Source organism: Diorhabda carinulata, chromosome 12, assembly GCF_026250575.1.
Source record: "Diorhabda carinulata isolate Delta chromosome 12, icDioCari1.1, whole genome shotgun sequence".
In the NCBI taxonomy this organism is placed as follows: domain Eukaryota; kingdom Metazoa; phylum Arthropoda; class Insecta; order Coleoptera; family Chrysomelidae; genus Diorhabda; species Diorhabda carinulata.
The window spans coordinates 173,778-200,192 of record NC_079471.1 but is presented as its reverse complement, the minus strand read 5'-3'; the positions used below and the strand labels follow the sequence as shown (position 1 = coordinate 200,192).

The window sequence follows — 26,415 nt, the reverse complement described above, 5'->3', positions numbered from 1 at the left end:
TTTATGTGTCAGTCACACGACTTGTATACTAATATTATGATTAAGAACGAATTATAATTTACGAGTGAAAGTTTATCAATTTCTAATTCAATTTTTATAGGGTCGGTTAGGTTCTGTATAGATTTCGAGACTGCCGTACATCTCAAATGACGGCCATTAGTCTTATCTGTTTGGTGAATTGTACGTGTCCGAGAATGACATAAAGATTGGTAAGACTCGAATACTATGAATAATATTTTACACGCTTGAATCGTATTTCAATTTTATACGTCGGAGTTATAACAAATTCTAATTTATTATTTTGATTTACGTATCGAGTTAAACCATCTCATTACGATTATATATATATATATATATATATATATATATATATATATATATATATATATATATATATATATAAGAAAAAGTGTAAGAAAACGTGATAAATTGAACCGACCGGTCTTCAATATACATTTTCGGTTTTGAAAATTCACATCTGCTAAAGTGGCAACCAAAGCATTTCACAATTACCTTTGTTACTTCAACGAAACTAGTAATTTTGAAACATATGTTGGGGTGCAGAAATACTTGGAGCATAAAAGAAAGAGTTTTGTTTCCTGCCTCGGTGTTATTATTTACGTCGCTAACTATAACCGACACTTAACTCTCGAGGACTCGTACTTATTTATTTTATGTATATATATATTTAAAAAAAAACAGTACGTTTAATATAATATATAGTAATTTGAACCACGTATCGAAATTTACGATTTTCTAACACGTGTTTTAATTTGTGAGGGGGGTTAATGTAAAATTTTCGAAAGAATAAAGGACCGATACGGGGCGAAGAACAGGGTGGTGTCTTATTTCATCTCGAATCTTCCGGTTCGGCGTGTGCACATCTGTCGATTTCACTATATTTTAGACCGGTGACTTGTGGTTTTGTATTATTAGATATTCGTCGCTCAATCAACTTTATATTTCGATATATACCGAAAAAATATTGGAATTTTCCTCGGAATATCGTAGAACCGTCTACAAGGTTTGGCGTCATTTACTTTTTGTTATTATATGTGTCTAAATATTTTATTACTCGACATATTCTCCTCTTAATTGGATACATTTATTACATCGAACTTGCAACGGTCTCTAGACCTTTCAAAAAAATGTTTTTTCTTGATTTGTATCTCAAACCTCGATAGCTTTTATTACTTCCTCGTTTGGAAGACATATTTACGATCTTTTAAACTTTTTTTTTCGGTTGAGTAAGGAGATTATAGTCGAACGGAACCAAATCTGGCGAATAAGGGGTTTGTTCTAGTAATTCAAACCATAAATCACGAATTTTTTGCACGGCAACATGAGATTTGTGTGCAGGGGCGTTGTCCTGCAAAAACAAATCATCTTTGGATAGCTTTCCGCGTCTTTTCTCTTTAATTTGTTCTACCGTTATTCGAAAAAACTGAAGCATGAACTTTTTGGACACTTGGAAACTTCTTAGGTCTTGGAGAACCAGAGTGTCGCCGTTCCATCGATCGTTGCTTTGTTTCTGGATCGTAGAAATGTACCCAAGTCTCATCAATAGTAACAATTCGGTTTAAGAAGTCAACATTCGAACATTTGGGGATCCATTTTGCAGCCATATCCAAATTGACGCGAACTGTATGACGAACGCGTTCGTTTGAAATATTCAGTGCTTCGGATATCCAAAATCTTGACACAGAAACTGGTCTTCCCGAACGGACATCATCTTCAACGGAAAATTTACCTCTTTTTGAAGCTTGCAGTCCAATTTTTCACGAAGGACATTGATCACCAAGGGTATTAAGCATATTTTCACAATTTCGGTGGACATCTTTTTTCTTTTAACTTATCGCGTAACTCTGGTTTACTTTTTTAACGTCAAACTTCACACTTACACTTCTAATAATTTATTATTCGTTATTATTATTCGTAGATATCAATACACCCTCGTATTTTTGGATTAATTTCAGTTTTAATAATTGCTAGATTCAATATTTTTCGAGATACGCTCGCTTTACAAACCGAAATTAAACTAATTCGATATAAATTGCGATAATATCGAAATTGACCGGCCTATTATAACATCCACCCATCTTTCTCCCAGATGGTAGGTCTTGCCGGTGGCCTTGAGTTTTGTTTGTTAGCTACCATAAGGGTAGGTAGTCTGAAGTACAAATTAGGGTTCGAGTGTGATCCGATTTTGTCGGGGGTTGAATTTTATTTATTATCCATTACAGTTACAAATTACTGATCGGGGAAACAAAATAAATAAAAAGCTGAATCGTTTTATATTTAATTTGGGATATTAAATATCATATCGGAAATTAGTGTCATCAAGACACGAACGCACGTGTTGTTGCAAACGCGCTTTACATTTTTTTGTTTCTTCTTCCGGTAAATAATATTGTTACCATAAGTGCGAAGATAAGCAACACCGAGTGTTCGTTTTGCATGGTTTCACTCTTTATTCACTCGATATTAATGACTAAAAACTAATTTTTATAACTTGAAATATGTTTTATTTAATTAAGCATCAAAATAGTACGACATGTTATATTATGTAAATTAGAATGCAACTTATTTTATTTTTAACTGTCTTGTGAGGCGGAGAAACTTCCGGCGACTGTCCGATACACACATTCCATAATTGCAATACTGGTAACCATGAAGGAGACGATGGGAGTCTAGGTTCTAGCCGTCTGACCGCCGCCGTCAAACGGTAATAACCAACGTACCAAAGTAACAACTAATTGAAGATGTAATTTCTGTTGAAAAAAAAAAAATTGATAACGTTAAACGTTATTTATATGATCAAGACCATGGACGAATAATAAAAGATGGACAGCATAACACATGGAATAACTATGAACAAAATTAAAAAGCAAACGTTACTGGTTTTTGAAAAGTTTTGTTTTTCCTATTTGTTTTATTCGTTTCGTGATGAATTCGCATTAAATTCATTTAAAATGGTACTAGACAAGTTAGCTACTGTTTCCGAAATCAAAACTAATTCCAAATTCTTTATATTTTTGTTGAAAAATAGAAAATATTCTTCGGTACACTTATATACCTTAATTACTAAATATAAAGCGTTTGTTATATGGAGAAAAAGCAATGTTCGCACTAAATAATTCGTCTTGAACAAATCCTGCGATATAATTAACTACATCTTAAATATAATCGGTCAAATTCTATTATTCCGAGGTTAAATACTGAAATTCTTCAATATTTTACTTGAATCGGTTTTCAAATTCTGCATCTTTTCGAATATCATTAGTTTTACTAGGTCCTTGGCTACTACAATGCAATATGCCAGTAGAATCCGATCTAATAATATTCCCCGAATCTCCTGCTTTTGTTTCTTGGTGAATTAGAAGTATTTTCAAATTGATGTGCAGTAGGATTATTGTTGAATCCACCTCTACTACTACTAACAACACCAAAAAACAGTTCTTGTGGAAAATTTTAATATGAATTAACAACATTTTTCAAACAGACAATAAATACTTTTCAAATGTTGCTGCCAAGAAGTACCAGGTTTAATATCCCCAAATTTAACATAATTTTTTACCTGAAATTACTTAAATTAATACTGGAAGATACCTCGTCATCTGTACTGCTATCTGATTCAAAGTATGGTAAATTTATTCCTTTCCATTGAAAATCGTTTGCTTTAAAATGAGAGCAACAAATATAAGTTTTTGTGTGGGTAAATCTGTTTCCTGTATTTTCAATACATCTTGCCACTTTTGTCTTTGCTCTACATTCGTACGAAATCTACAATTTTATATTGTAAAAAGTCGATTTACAGTGCAACCTCGATATAACAAATAAATATTCGTTGAACTGAGATTTGTTATGTTGAGGTTAAGTTGGTCAAAAATAGTTTTATTCGCTTCGACATTACGTACTTATCTTGTTATAAAAAACAACTATTAATAAATGATAACACATTTTCATCAAATTGCTGTATTTATTTTCTATTTAAAAACAATTAGGTGGTTAACTTTACGTAAAGGTTTAGGGTTGATAAAATTCGTTAATTAGAGGTATTTATACTGTTTCTTGATAGTTGAAAATTCGTTATAAAGAGGTTGTTTGCAAAAAATTCAAGGGGATTACGAAGAATTTGTTAAATCGAGGAAGTCGTTATATCAAAGTTACACTTAACAAATAAGGTACTGATACTCACTTATAAAATGAAAGGTTAGGATTCAGATAATCCACTTTTATACAAACATAACACGATTTACCCATTGTCTTTGCACTATTGTGTCGCTTAAACAATATCTAAACACTCAAATATATTTCACTTTAACAAATCTATTCAAAATTCTTTCTCAATATTTAGTAAACAAAGGCAGCCATTTTCCCGTAAACGAAAACAGATGGTACTCAGCGATGTTGCCAAGCTTATATTTTTTCTCAAACTTTTTCTAGCGAAATTATTTTATTGAGATCAATTGTGACAATTATGGAAAATATTTCCCGTTCATCAAACTTAATGAGGACTAAAGCCTGATTCTTATAGATTTTTAATTAAAATCTAGACGCGTATATATAATTATTATTTGTGAAACGTACGATGTATTCAGATGATAAATATTAACTCTGAAATCTGACAATACTGTGAACAACTGTAAGTTGGTTTCAAATAAATATGTTTCCACTTAAATGCGTTCATTTTGTAATTGTATCAATTAATATTCTAAAATGAACCAGAGTTTAGTGTAAATATCTTTCATGAGGCTATTACAAGGGTGGTAATAATTTAGTTAAAGTGGATGATTCAACCAAATGTATAGTTTCGATTACTATGAACCGCGTATGATGTAATTAATAACCAGAGATAGAAATCTTAATTTCCCCTATTTTCAATTATTGTGGTAAATTTTCGGTTGGGGTCGGATAGACTATTATTTATTAACGCGTATATATGACGAAGGGGTTTACGCTTCATGTCATTTTTATTCTACAGTGTGTTTATTAGGAACTATAGAAACTTCTTGTTACATAAAACCGAGTTCATCAACCCGATTAAAATCTTTTCACGTTTCTATTCACATTTAAATTCGTTTGACGGACAATATCTATCTCGCGGAGCTCGAAATTCAACCCCAACAATGACCTATTTACAAAAGATTCCTTTTTTACATATATTATAATAGGATGGAACCGTTGAAATGTTTATTTAAGGGCTTAATCTAACGTAGATCGTATTTCTTTTTTTTTTCGTTCTTCAAAGATATATTATGTGTGCGTTTATTATTTATATACAATTTGTACACAATAGAATCGTATACTTGGGTTCCGAGAAGAAGAAATGAAAAGTATGTGTCAGTAACAGCGGCGTCCACATTCCACGACACTTTTAATAGTTAACTACCGCGGTTTTTCCATGAGATTTTTCTTTGGAAAAAGTTAGGTTAGATAACTTTTTATTTGCCATTATATGTTTCCAGTTTATGAAGAAACGTGATATTTGTATCTAAAAATTTGTATCATTGTGATATGACAAGGTTCGAATCGGACTTTGATCGATTAATGTCATGGATACTACTTCCGGTCATAGTTGTCAATCGTAATAGGACGTTCCTGATTGTAGTTGGTGGTACTACGACACGAATTTATTCCGTAGAAATCTATGAAGAATTGACGACGTCTATGGAGTTCGTAATAAAAAATGTTGTTAACCACCACATGGTCGAGGAATGTCAACGTATCAAAATCGAACAACGCACGAAATTGTTACTTGGAAAAAACTATAAAGTCTCTTAATCTCTTGATTTTGAATCGGTTCTTTTATTGAAAGAAATTTCCGCATATTTTTTTTATGACAAAATGGTGTCTCTTAGATAAAGTTGATTCGTAAAAATGTTGAAAGCTCCATCGTTTTTAATGTCGTTGCGTCGGATATAATATTTCACTATTCCAAGAAAATTGACAACAACTAAAAGATGGATTATTTTTGTATAAAAAATTTTTAATAACTCGAAAAATATGCATTTTTTGAAAAAAGTTTTTAAGCAAAATTATACTAAAATTTTACGTAGATTTCAAAAATGTATTAATATACAGGGTGTTCTATTTAAAATAACAAAGTTACAGTCGATTTCAAGTAGAACCGGAAGTCGGCCATCTTTGAAAATATTTTAGTTAAAAAGATCGTATCCTAAAACTCAAACGTACAAATTTTCATGATTCTACCATAAGTATTTTGCCATATATACGGATAGTTTTAACTCGTCGTGGGACATCCTGTATGTATGAAAATGAATTATTATTATTCGTTAATATCGCTAAAACTCGACAATGGCTGGATCGATTTGGCTAATTTTGATCTTGAAATATTTGTACAAGTCCAGAGAAATTTTAAAAGTTGAATGAATTTTATTTAACGTTGATGTTTTGCCACAAATTGAATTTCTGAACGCACCCATAATATTTGACATTTGACAACCGACATCCTTCGATCTTGGTGAGTGACTATTAACGATTTGTGCTCGAAGTGCGCTGGAACAGTAGTTTACAGTTGTGTATTAAAAATTTTTTAGTGCTTATCGTATTTTTTGATACCCGTATAAACGAAGAAATTCTGATGATTTTCTATTTAGTTAAAATTAAGAGAAATCTAAAAAAAAAATAGATGGAATTTATATACACTTGATGACACAATAAATATTAACCTGCTATCCGTTGCGATTGCGATCTTAACTATCAACAATGTTTTTAAGACCCAGATTCTTCTTTGATCACGTCACTGTTGTCGACCAATAATAATCGTTACGACTTAGTCGTCACATCAAAGGGGTTTAGAGGATAAAAAACTTTATAAAAAATTAGATTTACAAAATTGGTTGTTTTGGATAAATAAACTTACCGTTTAAATTTTGAATCGTATAAAAGTATTAAAATGATATTGACAGAAGGGCAGAAATATAAACAACTCGTACACTTTTGCATATTTGGAAATATACGAGGTACGATCCAGAAATTGTAATAAAAGTTAATATTGAATTTCCACATGGATAGGAAGGATTTGTTGTGTGGAAACGTTTCCATTCTAAATTTTTTCATTTTAATGAAGTAAATCTGTTAAATTGGACAGTTAGGCTGGAAACTCGCAAATCAAAATTGACTTTAGACTTTAGTTTTGCAAAATGTTCCGGTAATATTTGTTCTTTTGAAGTATTAATAATTATATTTAATAAATATAAATATCGATGATTAACATATCTAAGAAATAACATTCTTCAAATAAAATTGGAACCAAAAAAAACTTTTAACGGTTTATAAACAGGTTTTTCGTCTAACGATTTATTTGTGTTAGAAAATATGGTTTAACTGAATTATTTTTAAAATGTTGATATTCTATTGGAGCGTTTCGTTTAATGAAAAATATACGAGGACAACTTTTTTTTTTTTTTCGTAACTACAATCGACTTTTGGAGAATTCAATTTTAGATTTACATTTGGGCCACAGTGGTGTATATTAATTTATTAAAATGGCGTTAATTATATACTATGTGAGAGAAAAAAATTAAAACAGGTCGATTTTTATTCTTAAATTGATAATTTACAGTGTGGAAAGGTAATTTTATACTTTCGCGGCTCTGGAAATTCGAAAAATCGTCCGATTTCGATAAAATTTTTTTTTAAATCTTCGTTTTTTCATCGAATTTACGAAAAAAATTACGGGAATAAAAAAAATTTTAAACTTATAGTGGTTTCAGGGCTTTAAATATTCATGAAAATCCACTCGTTCACGTATAATTGTTTATAACTTTTTTCCAAATAATCAAATCAAGTTTTTAAATTTTTTTTCATGATCTAAACAAAAAAACGAACAGATTGAAAAAAAAATGTATACAAAAATGTCGATTTATCATGTTTTTACAATTAAAAATAATAAATAATAAAAATTAATTTTGAAAAATCGAAAATTTTCACCATTAAAAATTAGTATGACTGTTACAGAGAATTGGGAGTGTGACGAGGGGCAGTGCTGTTTGAAAAGCAAACCAAATGTCCTAAATGTTTAGCGCACCCCCCCCCCCAATCTAACCTAACTTAAACAATATAAGTTTTCATTTTTTTTTTCATAAATCCGCTGCAAAAACGAAAGTTTAAAAAAATTTTTTCGATATTATCCCCCTCCAGAACCCCCTTTCAATTATAAGCACCCCATCGAACATTTTAAATAAGAAAGGGGGTCGTGTGGCACCTTGTTGGAAAGGGATTTTAGTCCTCTGTTCAGTAATACATTTTTTTTTTTAAATTTGGTACAATCGTAAGTGAAAAAATGAATTTTTAAAATGTAAAATTTTGATAATCACAAAACTTTACGTAGAATGAAGATAATTAATAACGTATTTTTTTCAACGTACTTTACAATTAAATTAATTGTTCAAAATGAATCCGTACGACTCCAAAAGTTTAAATTTATTCATCAAATATCAATATTTAAATTAAATACCACGTAAAATTACCGTTGGATGGAATTAACCACTAATTTAAACCGAATTTTTTTAAAATTTCTCCGAGGATATTCGGATAATTGATTTAAAGTTTTATCATGGAGTAATTCATACAATATTACAAATAAAAGTCGATAACAGCGGGAGCTAAATTGTTTTCAAAAATATCCCATAACAACAGTTATATTTAGAGGACGATAAGTAATTATTGTAAAATCGCTACAATTTGTTTACCAGACTTATTTTTCTAATTAATATTTATTCGATTAAATTGTTTAACAAACATTTTAAATCTATACGATTCGAATAGTACCTGAAAATAATTTATAAAGGGGCAAATATTAGCGATAACCGCAACCCCTCGTTGGTTCGGGGGGACCGAGCCGTATTAATTCATGTTTGAAATATAAAAACTTCTCTAGATCAAATCCCAATTATGTTTCGAATGTTTTTTTGACAAACTTTGTAAGTTTTACGCTTCCTATGGGGTTTTAAGTCGCCAAATTTTCGTTTTTTTTTTTTTCAAAATTGGACATTAAGATAAATCGATAAGAGTGTATGAACGGCTGGTCCCCCGGGTCATTATCGTCGCCCCACCACGGGGCTGGATACGTTTTTTTGTTCAATAGTTCGTTTTTTACATTAATAAATTCCTAATAAAAAAAAATTCTCACAGTTCGTCAGTCTAACCGTTATTAAATAGTTGTTGACCTTGCCGATGATATGGTAGAGTTTGTACGCTTTTATTTTTTTTTTACAATTAACATATAATGAAATATTTAAATCGTCCTTTACGCCGTTCTTCGACGCATCCAATTATTTAAATAAAAACAAAGTGCGATATCGCAATTTGTTTCAATAATCAGAAAAATAATGAAGATTGGAGACAATCATTTTTTATGAAATACAAATCGATGTATTTGTTCTCATTTTAGTCGAATGGAAAGCGGCCTTGCCGCCAGGCACGACTCGTTCTTGAATCCCCGACATTTTCACCAACAATCACCTCCATATCGATATTTATCGGTATTAGAATTATTTTCAACGTAAATTAGAGTTGCAGTTTTACGAAAATCATCTAGAAATACTAGTTTCGATAATCTAATTATCATCTTCAGACACGGGAATAGGAATAGTCGAAAGACTATAGCGTAGGTCTAAGAAATCATTATCGAGTATAGAAATTTAGTTTCCATCTCATCGTAGACTATTCGGGGGTCAATAGTTTGTGTGTACGATTATAATAAAGTGATAAAACAAGACTGATGCCCCTGAGAACGTTTTCAAGGGTGATAAACTCATTAAGAACGAGTAAACAATGTCGAAATAATCGACTATAAAATCGTATGCGAAAACTTTGATCGAATCACAAATCGATTAGTTCGCAAAGATGAAGGTACCGATATTACTTTGTTTGGTAACGGTTTGCGTTACTTTACCTACCGCCGGTAGACGTATCGGTCTGAAGAATGGGGTAATAACAATTACTTCGCCGAAATATCAGCTTTCCATTACGAGATCGAACGATATAAGAAAAATGGACGTTTTCTACGAGAATTCCGATGGAATGAAAGGCGAATTTCGAATAAACGAACCTTCGAAATCGACGAACATCCTAGGGGATGATTACGCTCAATACGATATTGTCGAAAATATATTCGGTAGATACGAAGGTACCGTAGACGATGTTACGTACAACAAAATTCTCGATGTAATCGAAAGTTTCGTTCAAAAAAAAATGTTGAACGAAAATATGTTGGAAATTTTGAAACATGTAGAATCGCCCGACTATATGCGAGAACTGTTTAAAACCGATTCTATTATACCGAAAATTATGGTTAACGACGTTGTTATACCAACGAAAGACGGAATCGCACGCATGCGTGAATTAAGGTAAGTTAAATAAACGTTTATTTTGTCGGTTAATTGATTTTTTTTTTTCGCATTGCAGTGCCGTTCTTTCGGCCGGAGAAGCCGAAAACGTACAAGGAAACAACATCGGAAAATTCGCGGTAGTTCCTCTTCGAAAAGAAACCTCGCCGAGATTTATCGCGTCTCAGAAATACTCGTAAGTACTAAAAATATCAATCGATTCGATATATGTATATTCGTTATTTGGTTTTTAGATCTACGGAAGGCGTTACCCCCGCGCGATATTTCCAAATGCAACTCGATTTGATGAATTCGGAATCAAACTACCCGTCTAGATACGAAACCGATTACTACCGATTTGATTCGATGATGGACGGACCGCGAGATATGATGTACCGACGATACACGTCCCCGGGTTATTTACAAAGATATCCGGAGATGTACGAACAGCACAGACAAAGTTATATGACACCGATGAGTAGTTTCTGGGAAAAAGTTATGGGAGAACCTCGATATCGTTATGATTTTCCCGAAATGCAACAACGTGCGGCACCTCAAATTTGGACGTATCAATATCCGATTACGAAACACTATATGACACCAAAAGAAACAGGAGAATTGTTATTAGATAAAGATAACGAAAGAATGATGACATCTGAAATGGCGCTACAAATGATGAACCAGAGAATGATGGAGCAACGGATGATGTACCAAGATATGATGGAGGACGTTAAATATCAACCGAGAAGTATGTTTATGATGGGAGAACAACGACCAGTACCGATACAATATGCTTGAATGTATTTAATACTCTGATATCATTTTATCTATTTTATTTTAATAAAAATATCTTTTCAAACAAACCGTTGTTGCTGTCATTTGAAGAATAACGAATTTGACGTGACGTGTTAAACTCAACACTATCTAAGTATATATTTTCGTACTTGGAAAAGAAATCTCTTTGGCATTTGTGAAAAATTTAAACTAACCTAACAAAAATTATTAAATTTTCATTTTATCTATTGATTTTTCGTGAAAATAACGCGTTTGTATACTTTTTCGACAGACATCAATTGTGTCAATTCGATATACGTTAATAATAATGGCCACTTCCGGTTGTGGGCGTGGCAAAAATAATAAATTTTCGGTTCCATATTTACCAGAATTGTACAGGGTGGAAGTGAAAATAAAAGACATTTCAGTATCTATGTCTATGGGAATCAGTTTTTTAATAAACCGACCGAAAAGGATTTTATTTTAATCAAAAAAATATTGAATGATTCTCGATAATTCTAATGCAAACTTAAGTATTTGAAGGGATTTGATGGAAAAAATACAAATAAAAATACGTTTCCGAAATAATACACAAGAAAAATCGTTGAAAATTGTTTAAACTATTACTATTATTTATAATATAATTTTTTTACATTCCTCGGTAATTCCATTATATATAAATTGATTAATTAAATTCAGACGCAGGTATTTGTACCGAAACTATTAAAATTTTATAGCCAATTATTTTCTCCAGTTTGTAGCCGATTTGTACTCGAAAAAAAAAAATACCTACTTAATTAAAATACTCATCTTTTACGGGAAAAAAATGCATTCGTATATATTTTGAAATAATACATCGACAATATGGTTTTGAATAATCGAGGAAAATAATTATTTTGCTTATTTATAAACATTGAAAATTATCAAGCTGGAATTGTTTATACGAATCAACAACCCAACTTATTTTATTAACCGTCCCTATATTATTAAACTACGAATACGGGGGGTATTTCGAAAATAATCTTCTTCTTTTCAAGTTATTTATCTCCCTCATTTATCGAATAATTTCGACGAAAATTCTAATTTATTTTGCTACAAAAAAAAGCATAATTTATATCGTAAGTTTCAATAGATGTATTAATACGAGGTCTGGTTATTAAATAACGAAACTGGGTCTTAAAAAACACGTTTATGTATTAATAAATACGAGGTCTGGTTATTAAATAACGAAAATGGGTCCCAAAAAACACGTTTCCGTCACTATTATAGTATTTGAAACGTTGTCGTTCCCAAAAATAGAAGATTCAATCTCAAATTCCTCGGGGACAATTCTTTGAAGATTGAACCGAATTGTGCGTGCAGATCCGGATGATTACCGAAGAATTACACATGAGAAAAGTCTGTGCAAAAGCCGGATCTGCTAAGATTTCCTTGAAAGGTTAGAAAAAGGGATGTGCTTTGAAAGGGATCCGATTTGAATCGATGGAAACGGTAAATCAGAGTTTCACCAAAGAAGATTACTTCGATTGATGAAAAAAAAAAAACGTATTGAAAGTTGCGTGGCGTGGGGATGAGTGGATTTCGTTATTTAATAGCCAAACGTCGTATATATTTTATTTACGATGAATAATTAATCAAAGGTAATTATAATAATCGCTCAATTTTTATCGAAATATTAAATAAAAATAATATTAAGTTGTTATTCACTGATATTGACCTTTGGCACGAAATATTAATAATACGGTCGTTAAGGGTGATAAATCGAAAATAAAAAAAATTCTATACGACATAATATACGTGGAATATATGGAAAAATTATAACTTGGTTAGGTTAGAAATGAAATTATCGTTGAAAATTCGGAACAAAACTATTCATTACCGAATTTATTTATATCAAAAATACGATTGATTTAATATAAATCTTAAGATTCGAAGTTATTTTTATTACGAAATTAAATAAATGCGTTGACCGCTACGACCTGTTACCAAGAAATGTTTACTAGAAAAAAAAATACGATTAGTAAACAAGGCCTCTTTAGATTTCCTATAAATACTACAAAATCTGTTAAATCGGGCGTAATCTTCGACGTTATACCAACATGAAGATAATAATTTTATTTTGTTTGGTGTCTGTTTGCACCTCCATTCCGACGTACTTCGAAATGAAAAGTTATGACACTTTACTTCGAAAAGCGATAGGTATACAAGAATCGAATACTCTCGAAGAACCTAGACACTTTTGGCCAATAAAACAAGACGGTAATAACAGTAAACAGTAAGTTTGATTATTAATTATTCGTTTTTTCTAATTATTAATTAGAGAATTTTGTTTTTTTGTAATCAGAAATGTACAACTGATTCCCGAAATCGAACAGTGGACTGTCGAACAAAAAATTGTTGACGACGTAGTAAACGAATCGATCGAACGAAATAAATCGATTAATCAGGAAGTGAGATATCGACAGATATTACTTAATCGGAAAGCTCAAGTTATTATCAACGATTTGATTCGAAAACAAGCATTTGTTAATAGTCAAATCGAACAATCGATTGAACAAAAACTCGTTATTTCTAAAGTGTTAATAACAGAACAAAGATTCGTTTATCGACAAGTGCAATATATGCTTCGAGAATTGGTACGACAAAAAACTTTCCTTATCGATATATTCCGTAGATTATTCGCTTCCGGTTCCGGTTCTCCCGATTCCGAATTATTCAATCAGCGCGGAATCGTTTATCGACAAGTACAACAATTAATCGAACAAGTATTGGCGCAACAAAATTGTCTTAGACGACAAATTAAAGATGGAAACGCCTCTCGACAAGAATTATTGGTATACCAGAAAATTACTTATCGACAAGTAGAGTTGTACGTCCGGTCGTTGATCGAGCAATTGGTCGAACAACAAGAATATTTCCAAGATCTGTTCCGGTTTTTCGTTCGACGGAAACAACCGATTCCGCAAGAACTCGTTCCGGAACAAACTACGATTTGTATCGAGTTGACGCAATTGATTAGCAGCGCGGATTTCGTTCCTCAAGAATTGGTTGACAAAGAACAACGTCTTCATCACGAAATTATACTTTTGCTTAAAGCAGCTTACGCTATATCGCAGAAGACCCCCCGCTACTAAAAAAATAGATCCGATCGCCCACAAAAACTTTTTTTAAATAAATTTGTATCTGAAATAAAGTATCTATTGCAAGTTTTTTTTTGTTTCAATTTATTTTCAACACTTTTCCTAGCGATGTTTAATAATTTTTTTTTAATAAGAATCGTCGGGCTTCTCAAAATAGTCTTTTCAAGTCGGAAAACATCGAAAAATCCGAGGCAATAACGAATGTTTTTGCTGGTGCGTTGTTTTGTTGATACATTTTCGTTTTTGCCTGATTTCTTCGCCCAAATCGTTGCATAATAATCGCCGTTCATAGTTTTTTCGTTTTCAAAATGGTCAATGAAAATTATCCCACGCGCGTCCCAAAGAATCGACGCCACGACCTTGTCTACATATGGAACTGTCTCAGCCTTCTTTCGAACCGATTCTCCCTTTCCAGACCTTTGATTCGATTGTTCTATAGTTTGGAATGTGAAATTATGGATCCATGGTTATGAAACTTGGTTTTATTTCAGTCAAAACACTCGATGGAAACGTCTTCACGACTTCCATTTGTACACACCTTACTCGTGTCCAAATTACCAGTTAATACGCGATGTACTACACTTTTCGACATGTCTACTATATCTACTAGCTCGTGTACTATCAATCGACGATTATCTAGTATCAGTTTGTGGTTTTTTTTTTTAAAAATCTCCGGAATCTTCACCTCGTTTGATCGACCGATGAGTTGTTGGGCTTCGTAGGACGTACAGTCTCGTCTAAACTTTCTTACTCGATATTTTACTGTTTATAACGAAGGAGGCGAAAAATATTTGTATCGAATGAACAATTTTGTCCAAATTTACATAATACAGTGGTAAGCAACTACCTCTAGGTCATACCAGGTGGCTCTGGAACCATCTTCGTAGATTAAAATACAATTTTTATGATGTGATTGGAAATGGTTTAGATATAATATGAAACAATCTCATTAATTTGACGAAAACTATTAAAAAAAACGGATTTTACAATCGGATCAATAACTAAACATAATTTATTTTATGTGTTGTTTGTTAAATTCGACCTTGTTCGACGATTTGACCTTAACAATGACCGATAATACAAGTCATCACCAAGGGTCGATAAAGACATCAAAATAAGAGGACATCGATTCAAAAAATCATATAAATTCGAAGGAAGAATCGACGGAAGGCACATTCGCTAACCGTGTGCAAACATGAAGGTTCTACTACTTTTCGGTTTAGTTGCGTTCGGCGTCGCTCTACCTACTTTTACCGGTAGGTATTTAACCTTCGGAGAAGACGGTACGATCACTCTGAAAAGCTTCAACGGTTACGAATTGGATATTTTCAACAGCCTTGCCAGACCAAGAGTACTTAACGTAGTAGTCAAAACACCCGGATCGGTACCGAGGACATTAGAAATCGACGAAGCAAACAACATCAATAAATTCTATTCGTACGAAAACTTTAATCAATTCGACGCCCTTCGCGCCGTTCTGAAACATTACGAAGGTACCTTAGACGAAACTTCCTTCTACGCGTTATTGACGAAAATTCAATTTTTGGTACAAGCCGGAGTTTTGGATCAAACTTTATTGGATGTTATGCGGGATTGGGATCTAAAATGCCGTACGCACCAAGTTAGGTAATACGATTTATTCTAATTTTTCTAATTCGATTAATTTATTTTAATTTTTTTTAAAGCGACGTTGTACCGATACACCCGGAATCACAAGATTACGGTCTACACGCAGAATGGTTCGTATCTATTCCAAGCCATCAACAATTTTTGGAACAATACGATAATACAGTTTTCGAACAAGATTCTTTCGATCGGGATCTGTATAAATGGACCGTTCAACAACAATGGATAAACCAACAAGTTGAACAACTTCATTTAACCGGAACGGTTTCCGAGGAGTTTGTACAAGAGATAACCGAACGCCAAGCGCTCTTGAACCGCCAAGCTGAAAAATGTATCGAAGATTTGATTCGTGAACAATCCGTTGTAACTTACGAAATTGAAAATTTACTTCAACAACAACATTTCGCTTCCAGCGATCTGGTTAATAGACAAAGAATCGTCTACCGACGAATCCATCATTTGATCGAAAGATTAACTTACCAAAAATCCTTCGTCGATCGGATGATCATACAAAGAGTCCAACGCGGTTTTTCTTCGGTCCATCGACAATTTTATATTCAGCATAACGTTCTTTCCGAACAGGTCTACCGTTTGATCCAACAAATCTTCTTCCAACACGTCCACGTTAAACGACAAATCCAATTTTTCTACCAACATCAAGATGTTTTACCTCAAGAATTGATCGCCCTCGAGGAATTGACCTACCGACAAGTAGAAACTTTCATTCCGGCTTTGATCCAACACTTGATTTACCAACAGGAGTATGTCAGATACTATTTCGCTTCGATTCATAAAATGGGAGAAGTAATTCCCGAAATAGTTCTTAACCATTACCTCAATTTCTACCAAAGATTACTCGAATTGACCGTTGAAGGTGATTTGGTTCCGAAGCAATTGTATTATCAACAGAAGGAGATCCATCAACAAATTGTGCAATTGGTGAAGGAAAATCGGGAAAAACATCTATCCGGAGAATTCGCTGACCAAATGGTTTACCGACCGCGCGAAGATCTCGAACAGTACCATCAACTACCATGGTATTCGTTCCTCCAAAGACAATATCCGTCCGAATATAGTCAACAACGTTACGAACAAGAACAGGAATATCCCTACCATCAATTCTGGTACTTGTTGCCCCAACAAAAGTACGAACGGGAAGGTATGACCGCATTCCCCGGTGATAATATTTATCGTAGATACCAGACCGTATACTGAGTATACTTTGTTATGTTTTAAATTTTTCACGTTGTCTAAATAAATAATTCGCATTTATCCGTTTCGTTTTTATTTAATTTTCGTGGAATCCGTTCGTTTTCCCAAGATTCCCAAGGAAAATATTTTGCGAAACTCGATAAAAGATGAGTGGACAAAAATGAGAATTTCGAACGTAAACTTTCTGGAAAAACATTCAGAATCTTATTTCATTTTGAAATTCAAAACAAACCGGAAATTTTCATTTGGGAAAACGGTTCAACGATTCGAAAATACTGCAACCAGTTAAAAAAAAAAAAACAATGTAAAAACATGGTTTTGAACTTTAAATCTACATTGAATAAGTCGTGTAACTGACACATAAATGACGCTGTCATTGTCAAATCCAAATGACGTTTACGAAGTACCAACTTTTAAAAAACTATATGTCAAATTTCATGACATTTCGATCTGTCAGACAAAAGTGACAGCCAACAAAATAATGGAGTGTGTTAATATGTCATTGTTTCTTGTTGGAAAAAATCTTGTATAGGCTTTAAAAGTGTTATCCGAACCATTCGTTTATGGTTTGATGGATTTAAACGTGGTCGTAGAGCCGCAGATGATGTTGAACACGTGCTGGTCGTCCAATCGAAGTGGTTACTCCGGAAAACATCAAAAAAGTCCATAAATTGGTTATAACTAATCTGTAAATTGATATTGCGTGAGTTAGCTAAGGCAGTAAAGATACTAGAATGCAGTATGTTTACATTTTACCACGAGAAAGTTTTTTTCGATGTGGGTGCCGCGTTTACTCGCAGTTGATCATAAACAACAACGTTTTGATTATCAAAGCAGTGTTTCCGGAATCGATACTATCATCATCCGAGTGAATTGTAGCCGGCGAACCGCGTCCGAAGACATAACAGTCAACTGGGAAAGATATGGCTTCATTAATTTGGAATGAACATGAAATATTGTACATAAATTATCTCCTAAACGCAAAAACAAACAATAGCGAATCATATATAGAGTTTTTTTAGAGCATTTGAATGTAAAAACGGCCTCAAAAACCACCGATTCACAAATCGATAGCAACTATGTTTAAATTGAACGTATAGTCCAGATCTGGTTCCCAGTGACTACTGATATCAAAAAAATGATCGTCGGTAATAAATTTCTACTCAAATGAAGAAGCAGTTGCTGAAACTGAAGCCCATTTTGTTTTAGAAGCATTGGAATGATTGGAGGTGATTACATTAATAAATAAAATCGATTTTTTTGGCAAAAAATGTGTTTTTTTTTTAGTTAGTCACCCGACATAACCTATTTCATAGGCCCCTTTATTAATTACTTAACTGAGAAATAAATTGTGACGAAAAATTGTAGATTTGAAGAGAAATATAAAACTTGGTTCATTCTTTGTCCGTAGGAAGAAAATATTTTCAAAATTCAATCAAATATCGATAGGTAATGGCTTGGCAATGAAAATATTAACAAAAATCTAAATTTTGAAATTGACAATTCTCGTAATAATCGCTTCCAATTTTGTAATCGCTTAATTGCGCAAAGGTAATGGAAAAATTACATTTTTGTTAATTTTATCGAGTTTTTCCTAATAATGATCAAAATTTCTTTCATTTGGACACATCTACAGCTATTTCTTAATAAAAAAAAAACGTTAAAATATTAACAAAAATCTAAATTTTGAAATTGACAATTCTCGTAATAATCGCTTCCAATTTTGTAATCGCTTAATTGCGCAAAGGTAATGGAAAAATTACATTTTTGTTTAATTTTATCGAATTTTTCCTAATAATGATCAACATTTCTTTCATTTGGACACATCTACAGCTATTTCTTAATAAAAAAAAAACGTTAAAATATTAACAAAAATCTAAATTTTGAAATTGACAATTCTCGTAATAATCGCTTCCAATTTTGTAATCGCTTAATTGCGCAAAGGTAATGGAAAAATTACATTTTTGTTAATTTTATCGAATTTTTCCTAATAATGATCAAAATTTCTTTCATTTGGACACATCTACAGCTATTTCTTAATAAAAAAAACGTTAAAATATTAACAAAAATCTAAATTTTGAAATTGACAATTCTCGTAATAATCGCTTCCAATTTTGTAATCGCTTAATTGCGCAAAGGTAATGGAAAAATTACATTTTTGTTTAATTTTATCGAATTTTTTCTAATAATGATCAAAAAAACGTTAAAAAAAAGTGAATTTCTATTTAAAAAAATAGTTCAATAGATTTTATCGACATCTACAACTTTTAAAAAAGAAATTTTTTATATTGTACGACAAATCTGATTGATCGAGTTGAATAAAGTCGTTTTTCGGAAAATCGTAGCATATATAACACCCGAATCACGCGTCTAATATCTTCATAATATAATTGGTCCGTTTCTTCTTCTTTTTCTACTATCCATTAATGGATGTTTGCGACGATTTCTCGTCAATTTATCCTCCATTTGGTGGTACGATTTCGATTCTCGATTGGTTCTTATTCCTATCCAATATTTAATATAGTGAATCCACGACATCTTCGTCGAATCATCAGGTCCGTATCCCATGTCCCAGGTATGCGGTTTCACAATTACTCCGTCGTCCATTTTGGAAGAATTCTAAAGTAGATTTTTATTTGTGAGGTGCTATTTTGGTTCTATTTGGTCGATAAAATCAAAAATTCGGTTCTCGCTTAACGTCACAATTACACAGGGCCGTATTAAGCCGGATTTTTTGAGTTTCCGAATTCCTTAAGGACCCCCCGTCATTATTTAAGCCCCGGATGTTGCAATAACAGAAAAAAAAGTTTGCAAACTATGATAAGTAAGTAAATATTTTATATTTGGATACTTTGAAACGTGCTTCGTTTCTGTCGGATATTCTTCTTGATGGAAAAAAGTTTCGTTTAACGAAAAAATCGTATGATTAATAAAAATTTTCCGATGAAAGAAACGGAGGCGATTATTTTTTTTTAAATATCGAAATAAAGATACGCGGGTGACATCCACCTTTTCGATAAATCTATCGAAACAGCAAAACAATACGATAAAATTTATTGTAATAAAACTATTTTAAGAAAATATCTCCAATTATCTTGTTAATAATTTTCGAAAATGTGATTAATTAATTAAAAACAGGTCAACGGCCAACCGAAAATGTAGTATAAAAAGGATTGTAAAATATCGGAACGGCATACACTTTTCGTGGTAAAGTGCAGCAACAACATGAAGTATTTGGTTGTTTTGTCGTTGGCGGTAGCTTACTGCGCATGCGTGCCAGTAACTTTATCGAAACACGTTCTAGTAGACGTCCAATCCGACCGACCGCAATTCTATCAGACACCTAGCTACTGGAACCAACAACAATACCAACCCGATTACCAAAATAATTGGTACGAAAGGTACTTCCGAAAATATATGCCTTGGCAACAACATCAAGAAGATTTCTGGAATCAAAACAGGTGAGAAATAAATAATTTATACATTTAATTTTCGGTGTAATGTAAACGTTTATTATTTATTTTCAGTATCTCGAACGAATGGACTCAACTTTCGTCCAACTTTAAAAGATACACCGAATTTTCTGACGAAGAACTTTTACGTAAAATGTTTGTTAAATATTTCCCGGAATATTCTTACGGCGAAACATTAAACTACGAAAAAGTTTTACCCTATTTCCAACAATATTTTCAACGTTACCCGCAAAAGCAATCGGATATGCGGACGACGTGGTCTTTCGAACAAGTTATGTATCACATTTTCCAAGATTTGTACGAGAATTACGAACAAGTCCCGTACAATCGCGAACAAATCATGAACCATATCATGAAATACGGGAATTACTTCGCTAACAGCCCCCTATCTCAAGAAGATTTGGTACAATGGACCGAATTCGTCTACCGTTTACAATTCCACGTGTTGCCTTATTTGAAACAAGTCGAATCCGGATCTGCGATGAACAATTACGAACAACGATTCGATCAAACAAACCCGTGGACGCGTTTCTTCAACTACCTCGACCAAGGCAAAAAAGGAACAGAAGTACCGTACGAAACTAGCTACTATCAAAAATGGGAACAGCCTTTAGAATGGACCGAAAGGAAAGGACAAGAATGGAGTTTTCCTTGGAACAAATACGAAAAGCAACAATTCGATTTAACCGATCAATGGTACGTTCAAAAACAGGTGCCACAAGTATGGCGTTGGGACCAAGAGGAATACTACCCTCAAACGTGGTGGTATGGCAAACAACAAGAACCCCAAGTTTGGTCGTGGAAACAACGTTGGACTCCATTCTATGGACAACAATGAAATATTCCTCACTATGATGTAATTCACGTTGCCAGATATATGTTATTGTTATGTTTTTACGAATAAATAGCATTTTGTTATAAATATGTTTGTTACTTCCAGTGCCAAGTTTTTTAAAACATTCTTCGACACAAACCAGTAAATCTTAACGCGTCTCGTTTGTATTCTTCAACGGATTTCGGCATAATTATTCTATGACTCATCCTCTTCGACATTTCTAATTATAAAAAAAAAAAACACTCCAGGATCGGATTTAGAAGTAAAAGGAATTTCCGATACTCATTTTAGGCTTTCAATCTTTTCGAATCTGTTTAACGGGACTAAATTTTTTTGTATTTACGGATAATTCGAATAGAAAGACTTTGTAGATAATTATTTTTAATATTTTCATGAAAATCAGTTATTTTTTTACTCGAACACTACAAGTCCAACAAAATCGATAACTTTAACACTTGGTATCTCGAAATTAAGAGGTTCGGAGCATATAAAATCTCGTTTTCGCCCCACGAACATGTGTCTGTTCATCTGGTTCATCCCGCGGATGTTAATAGTAATCAAATCTTTATTCGCGGCAAAATAACTAACCATCGAAAGAGAATTTGTTTGGCAAGAACCACGTGAAAACCGCTGCTCCATTTTTATCAAAAAATCAACTCTTTATCGTCATAATTCTTGTGTATACTTTGTTTTTTATTTCCCAAGCCTATTATCTGTAAAATTCAACGTTTACTGAAACCGGTCCTGTATTAATTTAATTTGCGCGCAAGTTCAACAAACAAGTTTTCGATAAGAGTGTAAAATTAGTGTCTAGAAATGGGCATTACACACCATCCGACAACCATCGTTCATCATGACATTTATCACAATTGAATTTTTGGAAATGAAACAACAATAGTCGTAGCCCAATTTTTTTACGGTGTACTATATCTAATTTGGCGTAACTGCCGACTACCAAATAAATATATTTTACTTTGAATAGAATTTCGCCTTGACAATATTTTTTACTTCAATTTATATAGGTACAAACGTCAACACACGATAGGGGTTTCAAAAAAGTTATATACCTTTGCGAGGTAATAAATTCTGTCCATTATAAAATAATTAGAGCAACGTTTATTCCCATTTTCTTTTAATTCCATATATTTACCATGAAATGGAACCCACAAGTTAGTACTTTTCGATATTTTACATTGACGTTTCCATATTACACTTATTGCACTGCACTGGTTGAACAAACTTTAGACCCAGTGCAGTGCAATACAGTGAAAACTAGTTCTCTAGCACTGCTACTAAGAAGAGCGCCGGTTCTGCCACTAGTGTACACTCTTTGAACTAGTTCTACCAGTGCATTTACCAAGAACAAACCTAATGTTAATTTTTATTTTTACCGATCTGTCAACTGTCATAAGATTTACGCTTCAAAAATTAATTCGTATAATTATGAAATATCTGATGTGTAACTAATAAATTTCTTATATTGTATTAATGTTATTAACTGTGTTGGTACGTAAATGGAAATTTTGATTATTATTATTTCTCAATGCCCATGTTCATCGTTACGTACAATCTAAAACACCGCATTTAACAGAGCACAAATTTTTTATATGTCAAAAACATGATTTTATAATTATTCGTTTTAATTAAAAGAAAAATATTTTCATACGCGATCATTATCTTTATTTGTCTGGCGAAATAATAAATGATGTTCTTCCTTTATTTTGAAATTAGAACAATTTGTTTATATTTGTATACAAAAACGAAATATTCAGTATACTCTACGATATTACTTCCTCCATTTTGTTTATTTATTTTTTTATGATTCACATCAACGATATAATTTATTATTAATCAGATTCGCAAAACAAAACGTGATTCTACCTGTATGAACAAGAAAGTATGAGATAGAACTCGCATTGACTTGGAATTGCTACCAGAGATACGTTAGAGGATATTTCAATTGTAACCTCCTACTTCCACTTGTTGGTGCAGACATTAGCGTGCAATGTTGCCATATCTTTTCGAAGAAATATTTAAATTTGATTTGCGATTTTCTTATTCGAATCGATTCCTTTATCGTATTCTAGTAAATGTTTCTTTTTCAGATTTATCGTCGTTTTAATCTCGTATCAAAATATTTCAATTAACCTAAGAAGTTTGAAAAAAAAAAGTATGATTGGTAGAAATACAATTTCTGAATTATATAAAATGTTTTATCGACCGCAATGTTCGTTACCGATTTACCAAATTAAAACCGAATAAAATATCGTGGAATTATTTGTTATAAAATATGTTTTTCGGTCAACGAATTAAGTAGTATGTGTCGATTAAATTAACAATATCTACGTGAATAATTCAAAACAAATTTTAATATTAAAATAAGAATAAAAACTAACGCAATAATCGAAACTTTGAAAAATATATTATCTACTTAATTTTGTCATCTTCAGTAGACCTGAACATAACATAATACAACCGACAACACGGCTGTTGGAAGCATTCACAAGGAACAGCTGTTTGTCAACGGATAGTGGGGGGAAAGGCCACAGAAAGGCCGATTGAGCACAAACAATTCAGTTTCAGTTCACATTCACGTTAGAAAAGAACTGGATGTATCAGATAAGATTAGTGAGTGACACGATTTCGGTGACTTTAGTGGACAGTTTAACACAAAATGGTCCGTAGTTTATCGCAGTGGACAAAAACTTTGAGTTTTCCCGCGAGAATTTCTCCGAATAAAAGTTCCAAAGAAAGTATTAATATCCATCAAGTTAGTGTCACGCCGACTTTGAGTAACAATTCTTTATCGAAAAATAACGAATTTAATAATATGATGAACAATCATGCCTCATTAACAGAAGTTAACCAAGTAAGTTTTATGTATGTATATGTATAACCTCACTTTTGTTTCAATACTAAACATACAACAATATTTTGTAATAACTAATCAATCGGATGTACAACTAAAGTATCGGGGAAATAAATTTGTGTGTTAGATAGATAACATCGACGATATTAAGAAGTAAATATTTATTATTATTATTATGTAACCCGTATATGGAAATAATCATAGTTTAAATATTTGTTTGCCGATATTAAATTCTAACGAAATTTGGTTATTCAAAATTTACTTATTCATAGATTAATATTTTATTAGGGGATATAGATTATAATCCAAAAATAAATTGTAGTTCAATTAGAATTAACACAAACAGCCCAATGTCATTAAATCCAAACTGGTTAAGGAAAGCCTGGACAAGCTGAACGAGCTGAGTAAGAAAAAACCAGAAACTAATTAATCTGTAGGCGATAGGATACTCTCGAGAAAAATTACCATCAGGAAAGCATCAAGAACAATGTATAAATAGTATCAGGAGCCCTGTCGGACACCTAACGACGCTAGGTTGAACAGAGAGTGGGAGAACATAAAATAGAAGAGGTAGATTTCTGGTAGTTAGAACCATCCCACAAATTAAACTTTCTAAGAGGAGTGGAAATAATAGTTGCAGCAATTATCAATTGCAGATTATAAAAATCCTTGCCGACAATTTTGTTTGAACTACCATAGACGTGGATACTTCATTTTGTGAATACTTTTAATCTTATGCGAGAAAATATTGTACATTTAGAACTTTATTACACCTAATTAACTTGCTGCAACTGATTATTAAATTATAAAACGTAAATAGACGAGTAAAATGTACCTGCCTGCAAGGGCGTTTGGTTTAAACGGGGTATCAGACGTGGACTGAGCCTTTTTTATACCCCATTCGTTTATTTTTCGGGAAAACGAAATTTCGAAGCAAAAATCGTAAAGGAAAATGATTTTCAATTCCAAAGTATCTTTATAAATAATCATGGTAGTCAAAATCGTCTGAAATAGAGTCGATCGTTATACTCATTAAATAAATCTCACCAAACGTTGCCCCTGCTTATCGCAGACTGTCTGTGTCGGGAATATTCCGAAGAAATTGCGTACATACGCCTTCCGACAGCTTCGGCCAACAGAAATACGTTCGTGTAATTACGATTAGATGTTTTGATTGGTAATTGGGATCCTAGGATATACATACGAAGATAATTAAAGGGTGTTAGACGGAATATTCGATGAACCATCTAAGATTAAATTCTTCATTTAGTTTTCGTTTCCTGTTTTGACTATTCTACCATGCAGATCACGTCTATACCGAAAACTAATCCCGACCGTTCGAATGCCTTATTGTTTCATTGTCACCTGAATCTGAATATATATGTAGTCGTTCTAAGAAAATCGACCTAACCAGTAGATTATATTTTTCCCCATTATTTCGTATTATGTTTGTTATGTAAATAAAACTTGATATATTGTGGTAGTTCGTTGAACTTCGATCAATTGTTTCGACAAGTCAATAAGAAAATAGGCTTGTTTAAGTCAATAAGGTCGCATTTACCTACTGTGGAATGAACATACTGTTTTTTGAGGTTAGCTAATACAAAGTTTCAATAACTTTCATTTAATTAAAAATCGTACAATTTTATATGTTTTGTGCGGTATATTACGGTAGATTTTGTACATTTGGGGCACTAGACAGTATTTATAATACGAGGAATTCATTATTTATTGAAAACTTGAACAATTGACTGTCGTAAACAAACGCAGCGAGGTGTGACGTCATTCAAGACGCCATGACAGTCTTGGCCTATTTGAATTCGATTATTATTATTAGTTATATTTATTTGAGTCATTTAATAAATATAAGGAAAATGAGATACTTGAAAAGTGGTAAAATGCAATTTCTATACAAAATTTAATTAACGAACTCGATGCTGATCTAACTCGACAAATATTCAGACTTGTTCGCTCTTGTCGGCGATATCCTGTTTCAACGCAGAAAGAATGACAAACACCTGGTTGTTTAGAGTGAGAATGGTTTCGATCTAGAATATCGAACGTTTCCATATAGTACGGGGTCAGAAAACTGAATTATATGTGATTTAAAATACAGTGTGTTTGAAATATG

General features: G+C 32.5%; 5 protein-coding genes across 6 annotated transcripts in view; all 5 read left to right on the top strand.

Annotated features, from left to right (window-relative positions):
- The window catches only part of LOC130900017 (TNF receptor-associated factor 4), a 41,074-nt gene that overhangs the window by 5,456 nt on the left and 9,203 nt on the right, over positions 1-26,415 (top strand). The window contains exon 1 of one of the 2 annotated variants that reach the window (XM_057810320.1): positions 23,878-24,284. The exons of the other annotated variant lie outside the window; for it this stretch is intronic. Coding sequence (XP_057666303.1) covers positions 24,090-24,284 — 195 coding nt within the window. The 5' untranslated portion in view covers positions 23,878-24,089. Of the gene's footprint in view, positions 1-23,877; positions 24,285-26,415 lie in introns of those variants that run through there. 2 annotated transcript variants of the gene reach the window in all.
- LOC130900020 (uncharacterized) lies at positions 11-11,218 on the top strand. The gene is made up of 4 exons (XM_057810326.1): positions 11-209; positions 9,419-10,376; positions 10,435-10,551; positions 10,610-11,218. The coding sequence occupies exons 2-4, from the start codon at positions 9,874-9,876 to the stop codon at positions 11,151-11,153; spliced, it is 1,164 nt and encodes a 387-aa protein (XP_057666309.1). The 5' UTR covers positions 11-209; positions 9,419-9,873; the 3' UTR covers positions 11,154-11,218.
- LOC130900023 (uncharacterized) lies at positions 13,230-14,338 on the top strand. Its single transcript, XM_057810328.1, has 2 exons — positions 13,230-13,404; positions 13,474-14,338. Exons 1-2 carry the CDS (start codon positions 13,292-13,294, stop codon positions 14,261-14,263), a joined length of 903 nt encoding a protein of 300 aa, XP_057666311.1. The 5' UTR covers positions 13,230-13,291; the 3' UTR covers positions 14,264-14,338.
- Positions 15,437-17,167, top strand: LOC130900015 (uncharacterized). Its single transcript, XM_057810317.1, has 2 exons — positions 15,437-15,895; positions 15,955-17,167. The coding sequence occupies exons 1-2, from the start codon at positions 15,465-15,467 to the stop codon at positions 17,108-17,110; spliced, it is 1,587 nt and encodes a 528-aa protein (XP_057666300.1). The 5' UTR covers positions 15,437-15,464; the 3' UTR covers positions 17,111-17,167.
- LOC130900022 (uncharacterized) lies at positions 20,325-21,502 on the top strand. Its single transcript, XM_057810327.1, has 2 exons — positions 20,325-20,568; positions 20,635-21,502. The coding sequence occupies exons 1-2, from the start codon at positions 20,333-20,335 to the stop codon at positions 21,416-21,418; spliced, it is 1,020 nt and encodes a 339-aa protein (XP_057666310.1). The 5' UTR covers positions 20,325-20,332; the 3' UTR covers positions 21,419-21,502.

What these genes read in the sequence shown, in the direction of transcription:
- LOC130900020 (XM_057810326.1), top strand. Translation starts at nt 9,874, where the DNA reads ATGAAGGTACCGATATTACTTTGTTTGGTAACGGTTTGCGTTACTTTA. An exon ending in GCACGCATGCGTGAATTAAG is followed by an intron (nt 10,377 to 10,434) that starts GTAAGTTAAATA and finishes TTCGCATTGCAG; the next exon opens with TGCCGTTCTTTCGGCCGGAG. An exon ending in ATCGCGTCTCAGAAATACTC is followed by an intron (nt 10,552 to 10,609) that starts GTAAGTACTAAA and finishes TTTGGTTTTTAG; the next exon opens with ATCTACGGAAGGCGTTACCC.
- LOC130900023 (XM_057810328.1), top strand. Translation starts at nt 13,292, where the DNA reads ATGAAAAGTTATGACACTTTACTTCGAAAAGCGATAGGTATACAAGAA. An exon ending in GACGGTAATAACAGTAAACA is followed by an intron (nt 13,405 to 13,473) that starts GTAAGTTTGATT and finishes TTTTGTAATCAG; the next exon opens with AAATGTACAACTGATTCCCG.
- LOC130900015 (XM_057810317.1), top strand. Translation starts at nt 15,465, where the DNA reads ATGAAGGTTCTACTACTTTTCGGTTTAGTTGCGTTCGGCGTCGCTCTA. An exon ending in TGCCGTACGCACCAAGTTAG is followed by an intron (nt 15,896 to 15,954) that starts GTAATACGATTT and finishes TTTTTTTTAAAG; the next exon opens with CGACGTTGTACCGATACACC.
- LOC130900022 (XM_057810327.1), top strand. Translation starts at nt 20,333, where the DNA reads ATGAAGTATTTGGTTGTTTTGTCGTTGGCGGTAGCTTACTGCGCATGC. An exon ending in GATTTCTGGAATCAAAACAG is followed by an intron (nt 20,569 to 20,634) that starts GTGAGAAATAAA and finishes ATTTATTTTCAG; the next exon opens with TATCTCGAACGAATGGACTC.